This window comes from Salvelinus namaycush, unplaced genomic scaffold (genome assembly GCF_016432855.1).
Source record: "Salvelinus namaycush isolate Seneca unplaced genomic scaffold, SaNama_1.0 Scaffold264, whole genome shotgun sequence".
Taxonomy (NCBI): Eukaryota; Metazoa; Chordata; class Actinopteri; order Salmoniformes; family Salmonidae; genus Salvelinus; species Salvelinus namaycush.
The window spans coordinates 147,309-160,626 of record NW_024059497.1 but is presented as its reverse complement, the minus strand read 5'-3'; the positions used below and the strand labels follow the sequence as shown (position 1 = coordinate 160,626).

At 45.2% G+C, this 13,318-nt stretch overlaps 1 protein-coding gene across 1 annotated transcript in view; it reads left to right on the top strand.

Annotated features, from left to right (window-relative positions):
• Positions 1 to 3,784: 3,784 nt before the first annotated feature.
• The window catches only part of LOC120039313 (palmitoyltransferase ZDHHC15B-like), a 23,671-nt gene continuing 14,137 nt past the window's right edge, over positions 3,785 to 13,318 (top strand). The window contains exons 1-6 of the mRNA XM_038984767.1: positions 3,785 to 4,025; positions 4,579 to 4,605; positions 4,718 to 4,812; positions 10,920 to 11,040; positions 11,583 to 11,652; positions 12,096 to 12,128. Of these exons, the coding sequence (XP_038840695.1) occupies positions 3,908 to 4,025; positions 4,579 to 4,605; positions 4,718 to 4,812; positions 10,920 to 11,040; positions 11,583 to 11,652; positions 12,096 to 12,128 (464 nt within the window). The 5' untranslated portion in view covers positions 3,785 to 3,907. The remainder of the gene's footprint in view (positions 4,026 to 4,578; positions 4,606 to 4,717; positions 4,813 to 10,919; positions 11,041 to 11,582; positions 11,653 to 12,095; positions 12,129 to 13,318) is intronic.

The following is a 13,318-nucleotide window of genomic DNA, read 5'->3' as shown; positions in this document are numbered from 1 at the left end:
TTGGTAACTACATACTATACTTATACCAACCTAATCTGTATATTTCTCAGAAGAATGTATCCTCTTCAGGATTGCTCTGTCTTTGGCCAGCTTCTCCATGAACTCCTGGCAGGGGAGGTTGAAGTTTGTCTTCACAATAAGCATGGCCTTGATGGTAGGAACAGTGAACCTATTTCTTGCTGCTGTCCATAGATCATTCATTTGGGAGAACACTCTCTCAACTGGTGCATTACTTCCAGGTAAGCACATGACAACAGACACTAATCTAGCCAGGTTAGTGTGTGGGATGTCGTTCTCTTTGAAGTGGGTAACCACCGTGCTCCATCTCTGACTACTGTCTCAGATGTTTTCCATTCTTCAAGCGATCCCCCCCTTTAGGAACTCTTGCAGGCCAGTAACCTCGTCACACAATGCATCCTCATTGATGGTCACATTGGGGCATTTGTCCTGCAGTGTGGCTGCTGCCTTCTGGATCTCTTCACGCTGAGGGTGCCTTTTTAAAAGGAGACAATGTACATCTTTTAGATTATCTGTGTGCTTTCCCCCAATGCTTGCAAGTAGTTCACAGCCGTAGTGAAGAATGATTGGGATGTTTTGAGAAAGCTCTCTTTAGACATGGCTCCATTTCCCTCTAGTTCTCTCAGAAGTCCTCTGACCAAAACTGGAATGAAGTTGTCATCACGTCTTGCAGTCAATTTTGCCTCAACGTTTCTCAGAATTGCAGCGGACTCTACAGCACAGCGGTCCTGGCCTTCAAGCATCTCGATTGTGTCACTGAATACGGTCAGGTTTCCATGGACAAAGTCCAGCCAAAGTTCAGTCAGTGGATCTTCGCACATTGTTCACAGGACAACAGAGCATTTGTCTTCAGAAAGAAAAAAGGATTTCAATGGCACATACTTTTTCAGCACTCTTTCTAGAGCAGGGAGCATGGACATCCAGCTGTGGACATCCAGCTGTGGACATCCAGCTGTGGACATCCAGCTGTGGACAGCCAGCTGTGGACATCCAGCTGTGGACATCCAGCTGTGGACATCCAGCTGTGGACATCCAGCTGTGGACAGCCAGCTGTGGACATCCAGCTGTGGACATCCAGCTGTGGACATCCAGCTGTGGACATCCAGCTGTGGACATCCAGCGAACATTGCTGTGTCCTAAAATGTTATGGTACTCCTGGCCAACAAACTCACAAAAGCTCTTCAGTCTTTCTACTCTGACGGTGAAAATATGAACATATCCAAATATCTTTGTGAGCAGGTACTCAACATCATATCCAAAGCTGTTCTGGCCGTGTTATGAATGATGTGGGCAGGAAAACCTAAGCCAATCACCTCCCGCTGCAGAGCATTTTTAACGATGGTCTGGACATTGACCCTCCCCAGCCTCTTCAGTCCTCCAAAGTTGGTATTTGTTGTCGGCAGAGAATGTTTCCCAGGTTACATTTTTAGATGACCACCAGGACCTCAGCTGCAATTTCCTCTGCTGTTTCTCCTTTCAATTCAACAAAATCAAGCAGGTTTGTTTCCACAGATGTGCTGCCATCATATATCTTACAATATCTGACTACTATTGGCAGCAGCTTCACATGTCCATGATTGGACGCATCACTGGACAGGGACACAAATTCAACCTGGTCTAGGTCCTGTGTTACCAAAGTAGTTGCCCATGGTGCTAACACGTTACTCACTGTGGCGTCACATTTTGTCCTAGCACATGGTGCTAACACGTTACTCACTGTGGCGTCACATTTTGTCCTAGCACATGGTGCTAACACGTTACTCACTGTGGCGTCACATTTTGTCCTAGCACATGGTGCTAACACGTTACTCACTGTGGCGTCACATTTTGTGGTATGCAAAGACATCCTCCTGCACAGCTAAACCATATTCTTATTGGGAAGGCTCTACCTTCTTGAAGAATGTGGTGACAGAGGGCATACCAACACGGCCAATCAGAGAGGTTTTATGCTTTTTCGTCTGTTGATGTTCTACCACTGCCGTTCTTCTCCGGCTGCCAATTGAAAGAGAGGAATTACAAAGGGTGCAGTGAACCATTCTATCGTCTTGACCTGAGCGTATAAATTTAAATGTTCTCATCATGTTTTTCATAAAAAGTGCATTTCCGTTTCTTGGAAAGAGTCATTGTACCTCCTCTGTCTGTTCTTCTTCACTCTCCTTGTGTCACTCTTCTTACTCTCTTAAGTTGTTCTTCTCCTCCAATCTTTCTCCTCCTCTTGTCATCACTCGTCTTCCTTTCCTTCTCTTCACCTTTCCACCTCACTCTTCTACACTCTCCTTGCTTCACTCTTTTTACTCCCTTCATTTTTCCTTCTCCTTCCTCTCCAATCTGTATTAATAAATAACATACTATTAGATAAAATACTTTGGTTAACAGATTCCCATCGCTTGCCTCATTTTTGTATTTTATCTCAAAAACATTGTTTGAAATAATAAATTGGCAGGCTCTGTAATCATATCCTTATCTTCCCTCTTCTCTCTCTCTCACTCACTCTTCTTCCTATCCAGTCTTCCTCCTCTCCACTGCTAATGCTATCCATGAACATTTCTAAATATATTTTCACACTACTTATTATAATGCCAAACCATTAAAATTGTAATCTACAAAAATACTATCAGAATTAATTGTGCATTCATTTAATATAATCATATTTTCAAAACAGCCCGTCCACTGCATGTTTACATGTGAACGTTTGTTAACCTAGTTACCATGACAGTAGCTAGCTAACCTAACTCAGTCTACATAGCTAACGTTAGCTAGCATAACCTATTTAAAACCTTATAAAGCAGAGCATCTATCTATATAATAAATGGTGACATTATAACATCATTGACTAGTATCTCAAACGATTGTAACTTACCTGGCTTGAAAAGACGTTTGTGGTGATGTTGTGGATTCACTTGATACTTGCTAATGTTAGCTTCTTGGCGAGTTTTCCACAGCAGTTTTCTCTAAAACTATCGCGAGCAGGTAGTCAGTAGTAGAAGAAGAGTGAATGAAGCTGCTATAGCGAGCAGCCCCCTCTGCTGGCCTAAACAAGCACAACGCGATTGAGACGTCAACCGGTAGGCTCTGCTGCCCGGTCTTTCTTGCCAAGTAAAATATTTCACTTTGCGGTCTGTTTTTAACGCACAGTTAAAAACGGGGACATTTCCGGGGACTGCTCTAGTCGGGGACAGGCCACCAAAAACGTGGACTGGAAAACGGGGAAACGGGGACGTCTGGTCACCCTAATCTACTGTCAGACTGGTGGATCTTACATGGATGTACCTGTAGTAAGTGGACCTGCTGTCAGACTGATGCTTCAGGTGGTCCTGGAATGGTTTCGAGGCCTGTTCAGAAATCTGGTGCTCATGAATGTGTGGCGTCAAAGGACCCTTTGATAATGAATAAAGTTGACATCACAGCTTTTATTGGTAAGGTTATCAATACGACTCGGGTTGTAGAAAGTAGAAATGCCAGGTTGAAGGTTATTGTGGAGATGGCAAAAGAGATATTGGGGGTAACAGATGTTACTGTTGAAATGGTTGTTGACATGCTGAACAATCCTAAGGGAGTGTTTTAGCATGATATAGATAAAGTTGAATAGGTTTTGGGGAGGGGGAGGTAGAAGTTAGGGATTTATTTGGTTTAGAATTGTATGTTCATGGTAGTACAGAATTGGGCAGCTCATGATTGATCATACATTCCAGCACAGTGGGTGGCGGCATGCATTTAAACGATTGTTTGCGGACCGCCATGTTTCCCTAGAAGAAGAAGGAGGAGAAGGAGGAAGGAAGAAAGAAGCAGTGGAGTGGAGCGAAGTGGAATGGAGTACCGTGTAATGGAGTACCGTGGAATGGAGTGCAGTGCAGTATGATTGTGGAGCCAGTTTGGTCGGAGATGGACAATGGCTCTTTCCCGAGGTCTGAGATGCTGTGCCCGGGTGTTTTCCTGGATACCTGTCCTCATAATCACCTCCGTGGTGCTGTGGTCCTACTACGCCTATGTGTTTGAGCTATGTTTATGTAAGTATGGGGATTATGACGGTTGTCTGTTATGTTTTCGTCGTATTGTCCGCGATGCTAGCTAGCTAACGTTTCCGGGACAGTGATGCCCAATACAAAAGCTCTTTAAACCTGCTAGCCAAACCTAGCTTCATGCTAACCAGGAAGCGTTTTTTTTCGTGATGTAGTCTTTATAAATCTATCTAGTGACCACATTGTACTGTTTTTTGTTTCCAATTCCATTTGAGAACGAATTATACTGTTGTTACATTTACCTACCAAATTTAGCAAGTAAATAAATAGCTAGCTAGCTATATATTTAAAGGCAATTAACGTTACGGAATGTAGCTAACTGTGTTGTGATAAGACAGTATTGTTAGTTAGCTACTGTAAGTACAGGTGTGGAGTAATCACTGTCAGACTGTAACATGTTGTTTTGCTGTCTTCACAACCCAAGTGTTGGCAACTCCAGCTACCAAATAGCTGGTGGAGTACTGCTGTGCGCACTGTAGCTAGCTACATCAGCTGTTTGCATGTCAATAATTCAGAATTGTCCAATGTGTGCTCTTTACAGTCACAATCAGCAACACATTGGAGAAGGGTGAGTTTTTAACACATAGGCCTTATGGTCAGAATAGTCATCGGACACCTTGTAGACACTTGAATATCAGCTTGATAGTCGTAGTTTCCTAAGTGTCTGTCTGTGTTTCCAGTGGCCTACCTACTGGTGTTCCATGTGTGTTTTGTGATGTTCTCCTGGACCTATTGGAAGGCCATCTTCACTCCTCCTGCCTCACCCTGCAAGAAGGTAGGAGATCATTGTTGGTGGTTTGTCCCATCTGGAATAGGCCTATGTAACAGTTTAACCACTGCTAACTAGCTAGCCATTTCACATCCGTTACACCTACATGGCCAAGCAAGACATCGTAAAGACTTGGCTTGTTCACACTGCAGGCCTTAATGCTTAAATCAGTTGTTGTTTTTCATATCTGTTTTGGAATACTGACTGTTCAGACAGCAAGTTACAAGTGACCGAATCAGATCTATGTGTTCAGACAGCAAGTTACAAGTGACCGAATCAGATTTATGTGTTCAGACAGCAAGTTACAAGTGACCGAATCAGATTTATGTGTTCAGACAGCAAGTTACAAGTGACCGAATTTTGCAGGGCTCTGGCAGTGCACCTCCTTGCACAAAGGCGGAGGTAGCGGTCCTGCTGCTGGGTTGTTGCCCTCCTACGGCCTCCTCCACGTCTCCTGAAGTACTGGCCTGTCTGTCGAATCAGATTTATGTGTTCAAACAGCAAGTTACAAGTGACCAAATCAGATTTATGTGTTCAAACAGCAAGTTACAAGTGACCAAATCAGATTTATGTGTTCAGACAGCAAGTTACAAGTGACCGAATCAGATTTATGTGTTCAGACAGCAGTCATTTGTTGACTTGGCTATGCTAAGTCATAGTAATGACTGGTGTGTGTGTGCAGTGGTGTAGGCTGATTGGTGGCGGTGCTCGTGGGCCTGCTTGCTATCACTCAGAAGTTATGTAACAAGCTAAGGTTAGAACGATGTTCAAAATCACAGTGTAAGAACACTTTGAAAGCCTCAAAGGATAAGACGATCCAACTTTCAAAACAAGTCCTTTTTGGCTAGACACAACAGTCAACTAGCTAGCTAGCTAATTTCCCCCCAACATCGGACACACCCTAACTTCGGACACTCTTTAGCGGTTGAAAGGATTAAATCACCTGGAGCTCAACATTTTAAACGGACTGGAAAATAACGGTACGTTTTGCGACTAAAGACACCCTTCTAGATGACCACCGATGTCCATTGCAGTTTATGTAAGTTAGGTTTTGAGTTTTCTAAAGTCATATATATATATATATTTTTTTTTACACATTTTGTGGGATACCCTGTAAATTGTCAAATTCAACTGCGCGACAGACCACACATCATTTAATATGGAACTTTTTACCTAAATGATTTATATTCAGTTATATGTTAGTATTAAACTGATCTACTTTCTCAAACCATAAGATTAATCAGTAAAATAAATAATGAGACATTATTTGGTTACAACACTGAAGAAGATGTTGGTGAAGAACCATTTTTAAGAGTCAAACGGAGGGGCACGGGGCTACGGAATGGAAAGTTGACAGACAAGTCATTTTTTTATTTTTTACCGGAAGACTAGTCAACTATCTAGTAAACACTTCGGATACGAGGTTGGTGTCTCTTTTTTTGAACAAAATTAAACGGATATATCTTGTAATTGAACAAAATTGTAAGGTGGCCAATAATACGTGAGGTATTTTTTTGCTAAACCTCGAATCAAAAAGCAGAGTAGCAACAAGAGATGCCAAATAACAGTCTAAAAACCACCTTGAGGGCAACTACATCAGATTTGACACATGGCCAGGAATCAGATTTGACGCATGGCCAGGAATCAGATTTGACGCGTGGCCAGGAATCAGATTTGTATCTGATTTCAAACCACCTACAAAGGTGGTTTGAAATGAGGCTTTAAATATTCGATTCCATGTGCTTTTTGGCTGTTCAGACTGCAGGAAAAAGTATAGATTTGAATCGAATATGCAAAAAAATTGGATCTGAGTCACTTCAAACTGCCTGTGTGAACAAGGCTATATACATGCGTAGCCTGTAACAAGTAGCCTAATAAAGCATGATCCCTGTTGACTAATGTAACTTTTTATGTTGCTGGAAGCTTTTGAATATAATGTTGTCTATAAAAGCCATAGAATGTTGCTGTTCTAATCAGATGATTCAAAGCCTGTGTATTTATTATGGATCCCCATTAGTTCCTGCCAAGGCAGCGGCTACTCTTCCTGGGGTTTATTATGGATCCCCATTAGTTCCTGTCAAGGCAGCAGCTACTCTTCCTGGGGTTTATTATGGATCCCCATTAGTTCTTGCCAAAGCAGCAGCTACTCTTCCTGGGGTTTATTATGGATCCCCATTAGTTCCTGCCAAGGCAACAGCTACTCTACCTGGGGTTTATTATGGATCCCCATTAGTTCCTGTCAAGGTAGCAGCTACTCTTCCTGGGGTTTATTATGGATCCCCATTAGTTCCTGCCAAGGCAGCAGCTACTCTTCCTGGGGTTTATTATGGATCCCCATTAGTTCCTGCCAAGGCAGCAGCTACTCTTCCTGGGGTTTATTATGGATCCCCATTAGTTCCTGCCAAGCCAGTAGCTACTCTTCCTGGGGTTTATTATGGATCCCCATTAGTTCCTGCCAAGCCATCAGCTACTCTTCCTGGGGTTTATTATGGAACCCCATTAGTTCCTGCCAAGGCAGCAGCTACTCTTCCTGGGGTTTATTATGGATCCCCATTAGTTCCTGCCAAGGCAGCAGCATGTCTTCCTTGGGTTTATTATGGATCCCCATTAGTTCCTGCCAAGGCAGCAGCTACTCTTCCTGGGGTTTATTATGGATCCCCATTAGTTCCTGCCAAGGCAGCAGCTACTCTTCCTGGGGTTTTTTATGGACCCCCATTAGTTCCTGCCAAGGCAGCAGCTACTCTTCCTGGGGTTTATTATGGATCCCCATTAGTTCCTGCCAAGGCAGCAGCTACTCTTGCTGGGGTTTATTATGGATCCCCATTAGTTCCTGCCAAGGCAGCAGCTACTCTTCCTGGGGTTTATTATGGATCCCCATTAGTTCCTGCCAAGGCAACAGCATCTCTTCCTGGGGTTTATTATGGATCCCCATTAGTTCCTGCCAAGGCAGCAGCTACTCTTCCTGGGGTTTATTATGGATCCCCATTAGTTCCTGCCAAGGCAGCAGCTACTCTTCCTGGGGTTTATTATGGATCCCCATTAGTTCCTGCCAAGGCAGCAGCTACTCTTCCTGGGGTTTATTATGGATCCCCATTAGTTCCTGCCAAAGCAGCAGCTACTCTTCCTGGGGTTTATTATGGTTCCCCATTAGTTCCTGCCAAGGCAGCAGCTACTCTTCCTGGGGTTTATTATGGATCCCCATTAGTTCCTGTCAAGGCAGCAGCTACTCTTCCTGGGGTTTATTATGGATCCCCATTAGTTCTTGCCAAAGCAGCAGCTACTCTTCCTGGGGTTTATTATGGATCCCCATTAGTTCCTGCCAAGGCAACAGCTACTCTACCTGGGGTTTATTATGGATCCCCATTAGTTCCTGTCAAGGTAGCAGCTACTCTTCCTGGGGTTTATTATGGATCCCCATTAGTTCCTGCCAAGGCAGCAGCTACTCTTCCTGGGGTTTATTATGGATCCCCATTAGTTCCTGCCAAGGCAGCAGCTACTCTTCCTGGGGTTTATTATGGATCCCCATTAGTTCCTGCCAAGCCAGCAGCTACTCTTCCTGGGGTTTATTATGGATCCCCATTAGTTCCTGCCAAGGCATCAGATACTCTTCCTGGGGTTTATTATGGATCCCCATTAGTTCCTGCCAAGGCAGCAGCTACTCTTCCTGGGGTTTATTATGGATCCCCATTAGTTCCTGCCAAGGCAGCAGCATGTCTTCCTTGGGTTTATTATGGATCCCCATTAGTTCCTGCCAAGGCAGCAGCTACTCTTCCTGGGGTTTATTATGGATCCCCATTAGTTCCTGCCAAGGCAGCAGCTACTCTTCCTGGGGTTTTTTATGGACCCCCATTAGTTCCTGCCAAGGCAGCAGCTACTCTTCCTGGGGTTTATTATGGATCCCCATTAGTTCCTGCCAAGGCAGCAGCTACTCTTGCTGGGGTTTATTATGGATCCCCATTAGTTCCTGCCAAGGCAGCAGCTACTCTTCCTGGGGTTTATTATGGATCCCCATTAGTTCCTGCCAAGGCAACAGCATCTCTTCCTGGGGTTTATTATGGATCCCCATTAGTTCCTGCCAAGGCAGCAGCTACTCTTCCTGGGGTTTATTATGGATCCCCATTAGTTCCTGCCAAGGCAGCAGCTACTCTTCCTGGGGTTTATTATGGATCCCCATTAGTTCCTGCCAAGGCAGCAGCTACTCTTCCTGGGGTTTATTATGGATCCCCATTAGTTCCTGCCAAAGCAGCAGCTACTCTTCCTGGGGGTTATTATGGTTCCCCATTAGTTCCTGCCAAGGCAGCAGCTACTCTTCCTGGGGTTTATTATGGATCCCCATTAGTTCCTGCCAAGGCAGCAGCTACTCTTCCTGGGGTTTATTATGGATCCCCAATAGTTCCTGCCAAGGCAGCAGCTACTCTTCCTGGGGTTTATTATGGATCCCCATTAGTTCTTGCCAAGGCAGCAGCTACCCTTCCTGGTGTTTATTATGGATCCCCATTACTTCCTGCCAAGGCAGCAGCTACTCTTCCTGGGGTTTATTATGGATCCCCAATAGTTCCTGCCAAGGCAGCAGCTACTCTTCCTGGGGTTTATTATGGATCCCCATTAGTTCTTGCCAAGGCAGCAGCTACCCTTCCTGGGGTTTATTATGGATCCCCATTACTTCCTGCCAAGGCAGCAGCTACTCTTCCTGGGGTTTATTATGGATCCCCATTAGTTCCTGCCAAGGCAGCAGCTACTCTTCCTGGGGTTTATTATGGATCCCCATTAGTTCCTGCCAAGGCAGCAGCTACTCTTCCTGGGGTTTATTATGGATCCCCATTAGTTCTTGCCAAGGCAGCAGCTACTCTTCCTGGGGTTTATTATGGATCCCCAATAGTTCCTGCCAAGGCAGCAGCTACTCTTCCTGGGGTTTATTATGGATCCCCATTAGTTCCTGCCAAGGCAGCAGCTACTCTTCCTGGGGTTTATTATGGATCCCCAATAGTTCCTGCCAAGGCAACAGCTACTCTTCCTGGGGTTTATTATGGATCCCCATTAGTTATTGCCAAGGCAGCAGCTACCCTTCCTGGGGTTTATTATGGATCCCCATTAGTTCTTGCCAAGGCAGCAGCTACCCTTCCTGGGGTTTATTATGGATCCCCATTAGTTCCTGCCAAGGCAGCAGCTACTCTTCCTGGGGTTTATTATGGATCCCCAATAGTTCCTGCCAAGGCAGCAGCTACTCTTCCTGGGGTTTATTATGGATCCCCATTAGTTCCTGCCAAGGCAGCAGCTACTCTTCCTGGGGTTTATTATGGATCCCCAATAGTTCCTGCCAAGGCAGCAGCTACTCTTCCTGGGGTTTATTATGGATCCCCATTAGTTCTTGCCAAGGCAGCAGCTACTCTTCCTGGGGTTTATTATGGATCCCCATTACTTCCTGCCAAGGCAGCAGCTACTCTTCCTGGGGTTTATTATGGATCCCCATTAGTTCCTGCCAAGGCAGCAGCTACTCTTCCTGGGGTTTATTATGGATCCCCAATAGTTCCTGCCAAGGCAGCAGCTACTCTTCCTGGGGTTTATTATGGATCCCCATTAGTTCTTGCCAAGGCAGCAGCTACTCTTCCTGGGGTTTATTATGGATCCCCAATAGTTCCTGCCAAGGCAGCAGCTACTCTTCCTGGGGTTTATTATGGATCCCCATTAGTTCCTGCCAAGGCAGCAGCTACTCTTCCTGGGGTTTGTTATGGATCCCCAATAGTTCCTGCCAAGGCAGCAGCTACTCTTCCTGGGGTTTATTATGGATCCCCATTAGTTCTTGCCAAGGCAGCAGCTACCCTTCCTGGGGTTTATTATGGATCCCCATTACTTCCTGCCAAGGCAGCAGCTACTCTTCCTGGGGTTTATTATGGATCCCCATTAGTTCCTGCCAAGGCAGCAGCTACTCTTCCTGGGGTTTATTATGGATCCCCAATAGTTCTTGCCAAGGCAGCAGCTACTCTTCCTGGGGTCCATCAAAATGAATGCAGTTCATAACATTTTTAAAACATTACAATACATTGACAGATTTGACAACACATGCTTCATCAAGGCTCAGTTGTAGAGTATTATAACGTGGTTGTTGGTTCCAGTTCCAGCTGTCGTACTCCGATAAGGAGCGTTATGAGAGGGAGGAGAGGCCTGATGCTCAGAAACAGATCCTGGTGGACATCGCTAAGAGTCTCCCCATCTTCACTAGAGCTACGTCTGGAGGTGAACCACTCATATCTACAGACACAAATGGCTCCCTATTCCCTTTGTAGTGCACTATACAAGGAACATGGTTCCATTTGGGACGCAACCAAGCTTTTCTAGTCCTGTTAGCAAACCTCCTATCAAACATTTACAACATGCCAGCAACTGACTGTACCGATCAGTTAGTGTCTGGAAGATAAGGAAGGATCATATGACCTCTGTCTCTCTCTCTCTGTCTCTCTCTCTTTCTCTGTGTCTGTCTCTCTGTGTGTGTTTCTCTCTCTCTCTCTGTGTATCTCGTTCTCTCTCTCTCTGTCTGTCTCATTCTGTCTCTCTCTCCGCCTCTTTCTCTGTCTCTCTCTCTCTGTTTCTCTCTCTGTCTCTCTCGCTCTCTCTGTCTGTCTCTCTGTCTCTGTCTCTCTCTCTCTGTCTCTCTCATTCTGTCTCTCTCTCCGCCTCTCTCTCTCTCTGTTTCTCTCTGTCTCTCTCTCTTGCTCTCTCTGTGTCTGTCTGTCTCTCTGTCTCTGTCTCTCTCTCTGTGTCTGTCTGTCTCCCCCCAGCGATCAGGTTCTGTGACCGGTGCCAGGTGCTGAAGCCTGACCGCAGTCACCATTGCTCTGTCTGTGAAACGTAAGTCTCCCCCCCCCCCCGCTGCTGTCATTATACACACATACCCGTCTCCCTGTCTGTGTACAGATAACACTGATCTGATTGGACAGCATTAGAAAGGTGACACCAGTCCACCTCTGATTGGACAGCATTAGTATCTCTTGTTTACCTGGAGAACAACACCTGTCCTGTTAATGATGATGACTAAACCCTCTGGCCAGCTACTATAATCTTCCTTCCTCTGAGGCCTGATTGATCAAACTCTGTATATACTGAAATCTGACCCGTTTACTGACGTTGTCTATAGACAGACATTTAAACCTCCAAAATTAATCTCTTTACACTTTTCTCAAAGTTAAGAAACACCTTTTTATGTTGATTGAATCGTGAATGTTGTTACATGTTCTAATGGTAGTTGCTTACTTAAGTTAACCCTGTTCAGTGATATGTGTTGTCTGTTGCAGGTGTGTCCTGAAGATGGACCATCACTGTCCATGGTGGGTGATCAATACAGTCTGTTTATTGTGGGTGATCAATACAGTCTGTTCATTGTGGGTGATCAATACAGTCTGTTCATTGTGGGTGATTAATACAGTCTGTTCATTGTGGTTGATCAATACAGTCTATTTATTGTGGGTGATCAATACAGTCTGTTTATTGTGGGTGATCAATACAGTCGGTTCATTGTGGGTGATCAATACAGTCTGTTCATTGTGGGTGATCAATACAGTCTGTTCATTGTGGGTGATCAATACAGTCTGTTCATTGTGGGTGATCAATACAGTCTGTTTATTGTGGGTGATCAATACAGTCTGTTTATTGTGGGTGATCAATACAGTCTGTCCATAGTGGGTGATCAATACAGTATGTTCATAGTGGGTGATCAATACAGTCTGTTTATTGTGGGTGATTAATACAGTCTGTTTATTGTGGGTGATCAATACAGATCATGCCTCCCGGGTGGCGCAGTGGTCTAGGGCACTGCATCGCAGTGCTAGCTGCGCCACCAGAGTCTCTGGGTTCGCGCCCAGGCTCTGTCGCAGCCCGCCGCAACCGGGAGGTCCGTGGGGCGACGCACAATTGGCATAGCGTCGTCCGGGTTAGGGAGGGTTTGGCCGGTAGGGATATCCTTGTCTCAGTATGTAAAAATGTAATAAAATGTATGCACTCTACTGTAAGTCGCTCTGGATAAGAGCGTCTGCTAAATGACTAAAATGTAAATGTAAATACAGTCTGTTCATTGTGGGTGATCAATACAGTCTGTTTATTGTGGGTGATCAATACAGTCTGTTCATTGTGTGTCTCTCTCTCTCTCCAGGGGGAATAAATGTGTCTCTCTCTCTCCAGGGGGAATAAATGTGTCTCTCTCTCTCTCCAGGGGGAATAAATGTGTGTCTCTCTCTCCAGAGGGAATAACTGTGTCTCTCTCCAGGGGGAATAACTGTGTCTCTCTCCAGGGGGAATAACTGTCTCTCTCTCTCTCTCCAGGGGGGAATAACTGTGTCTCTCTCTCCAGGGGGGAATAACTGTCTCTCTCTCTCTCCCTCTCTCTCTCTCCAGGGGGGAATAACTGTGTCTCTCTCTCTCTCTCTCTCTCTCTCTCTCCAGGGGGGAATAACTGTGACTCTCTCTCTCTCTCTCCAGGGGGGAATAACTGTGTCTCTCTCTCTCTCTCTCCAGGGGGGAA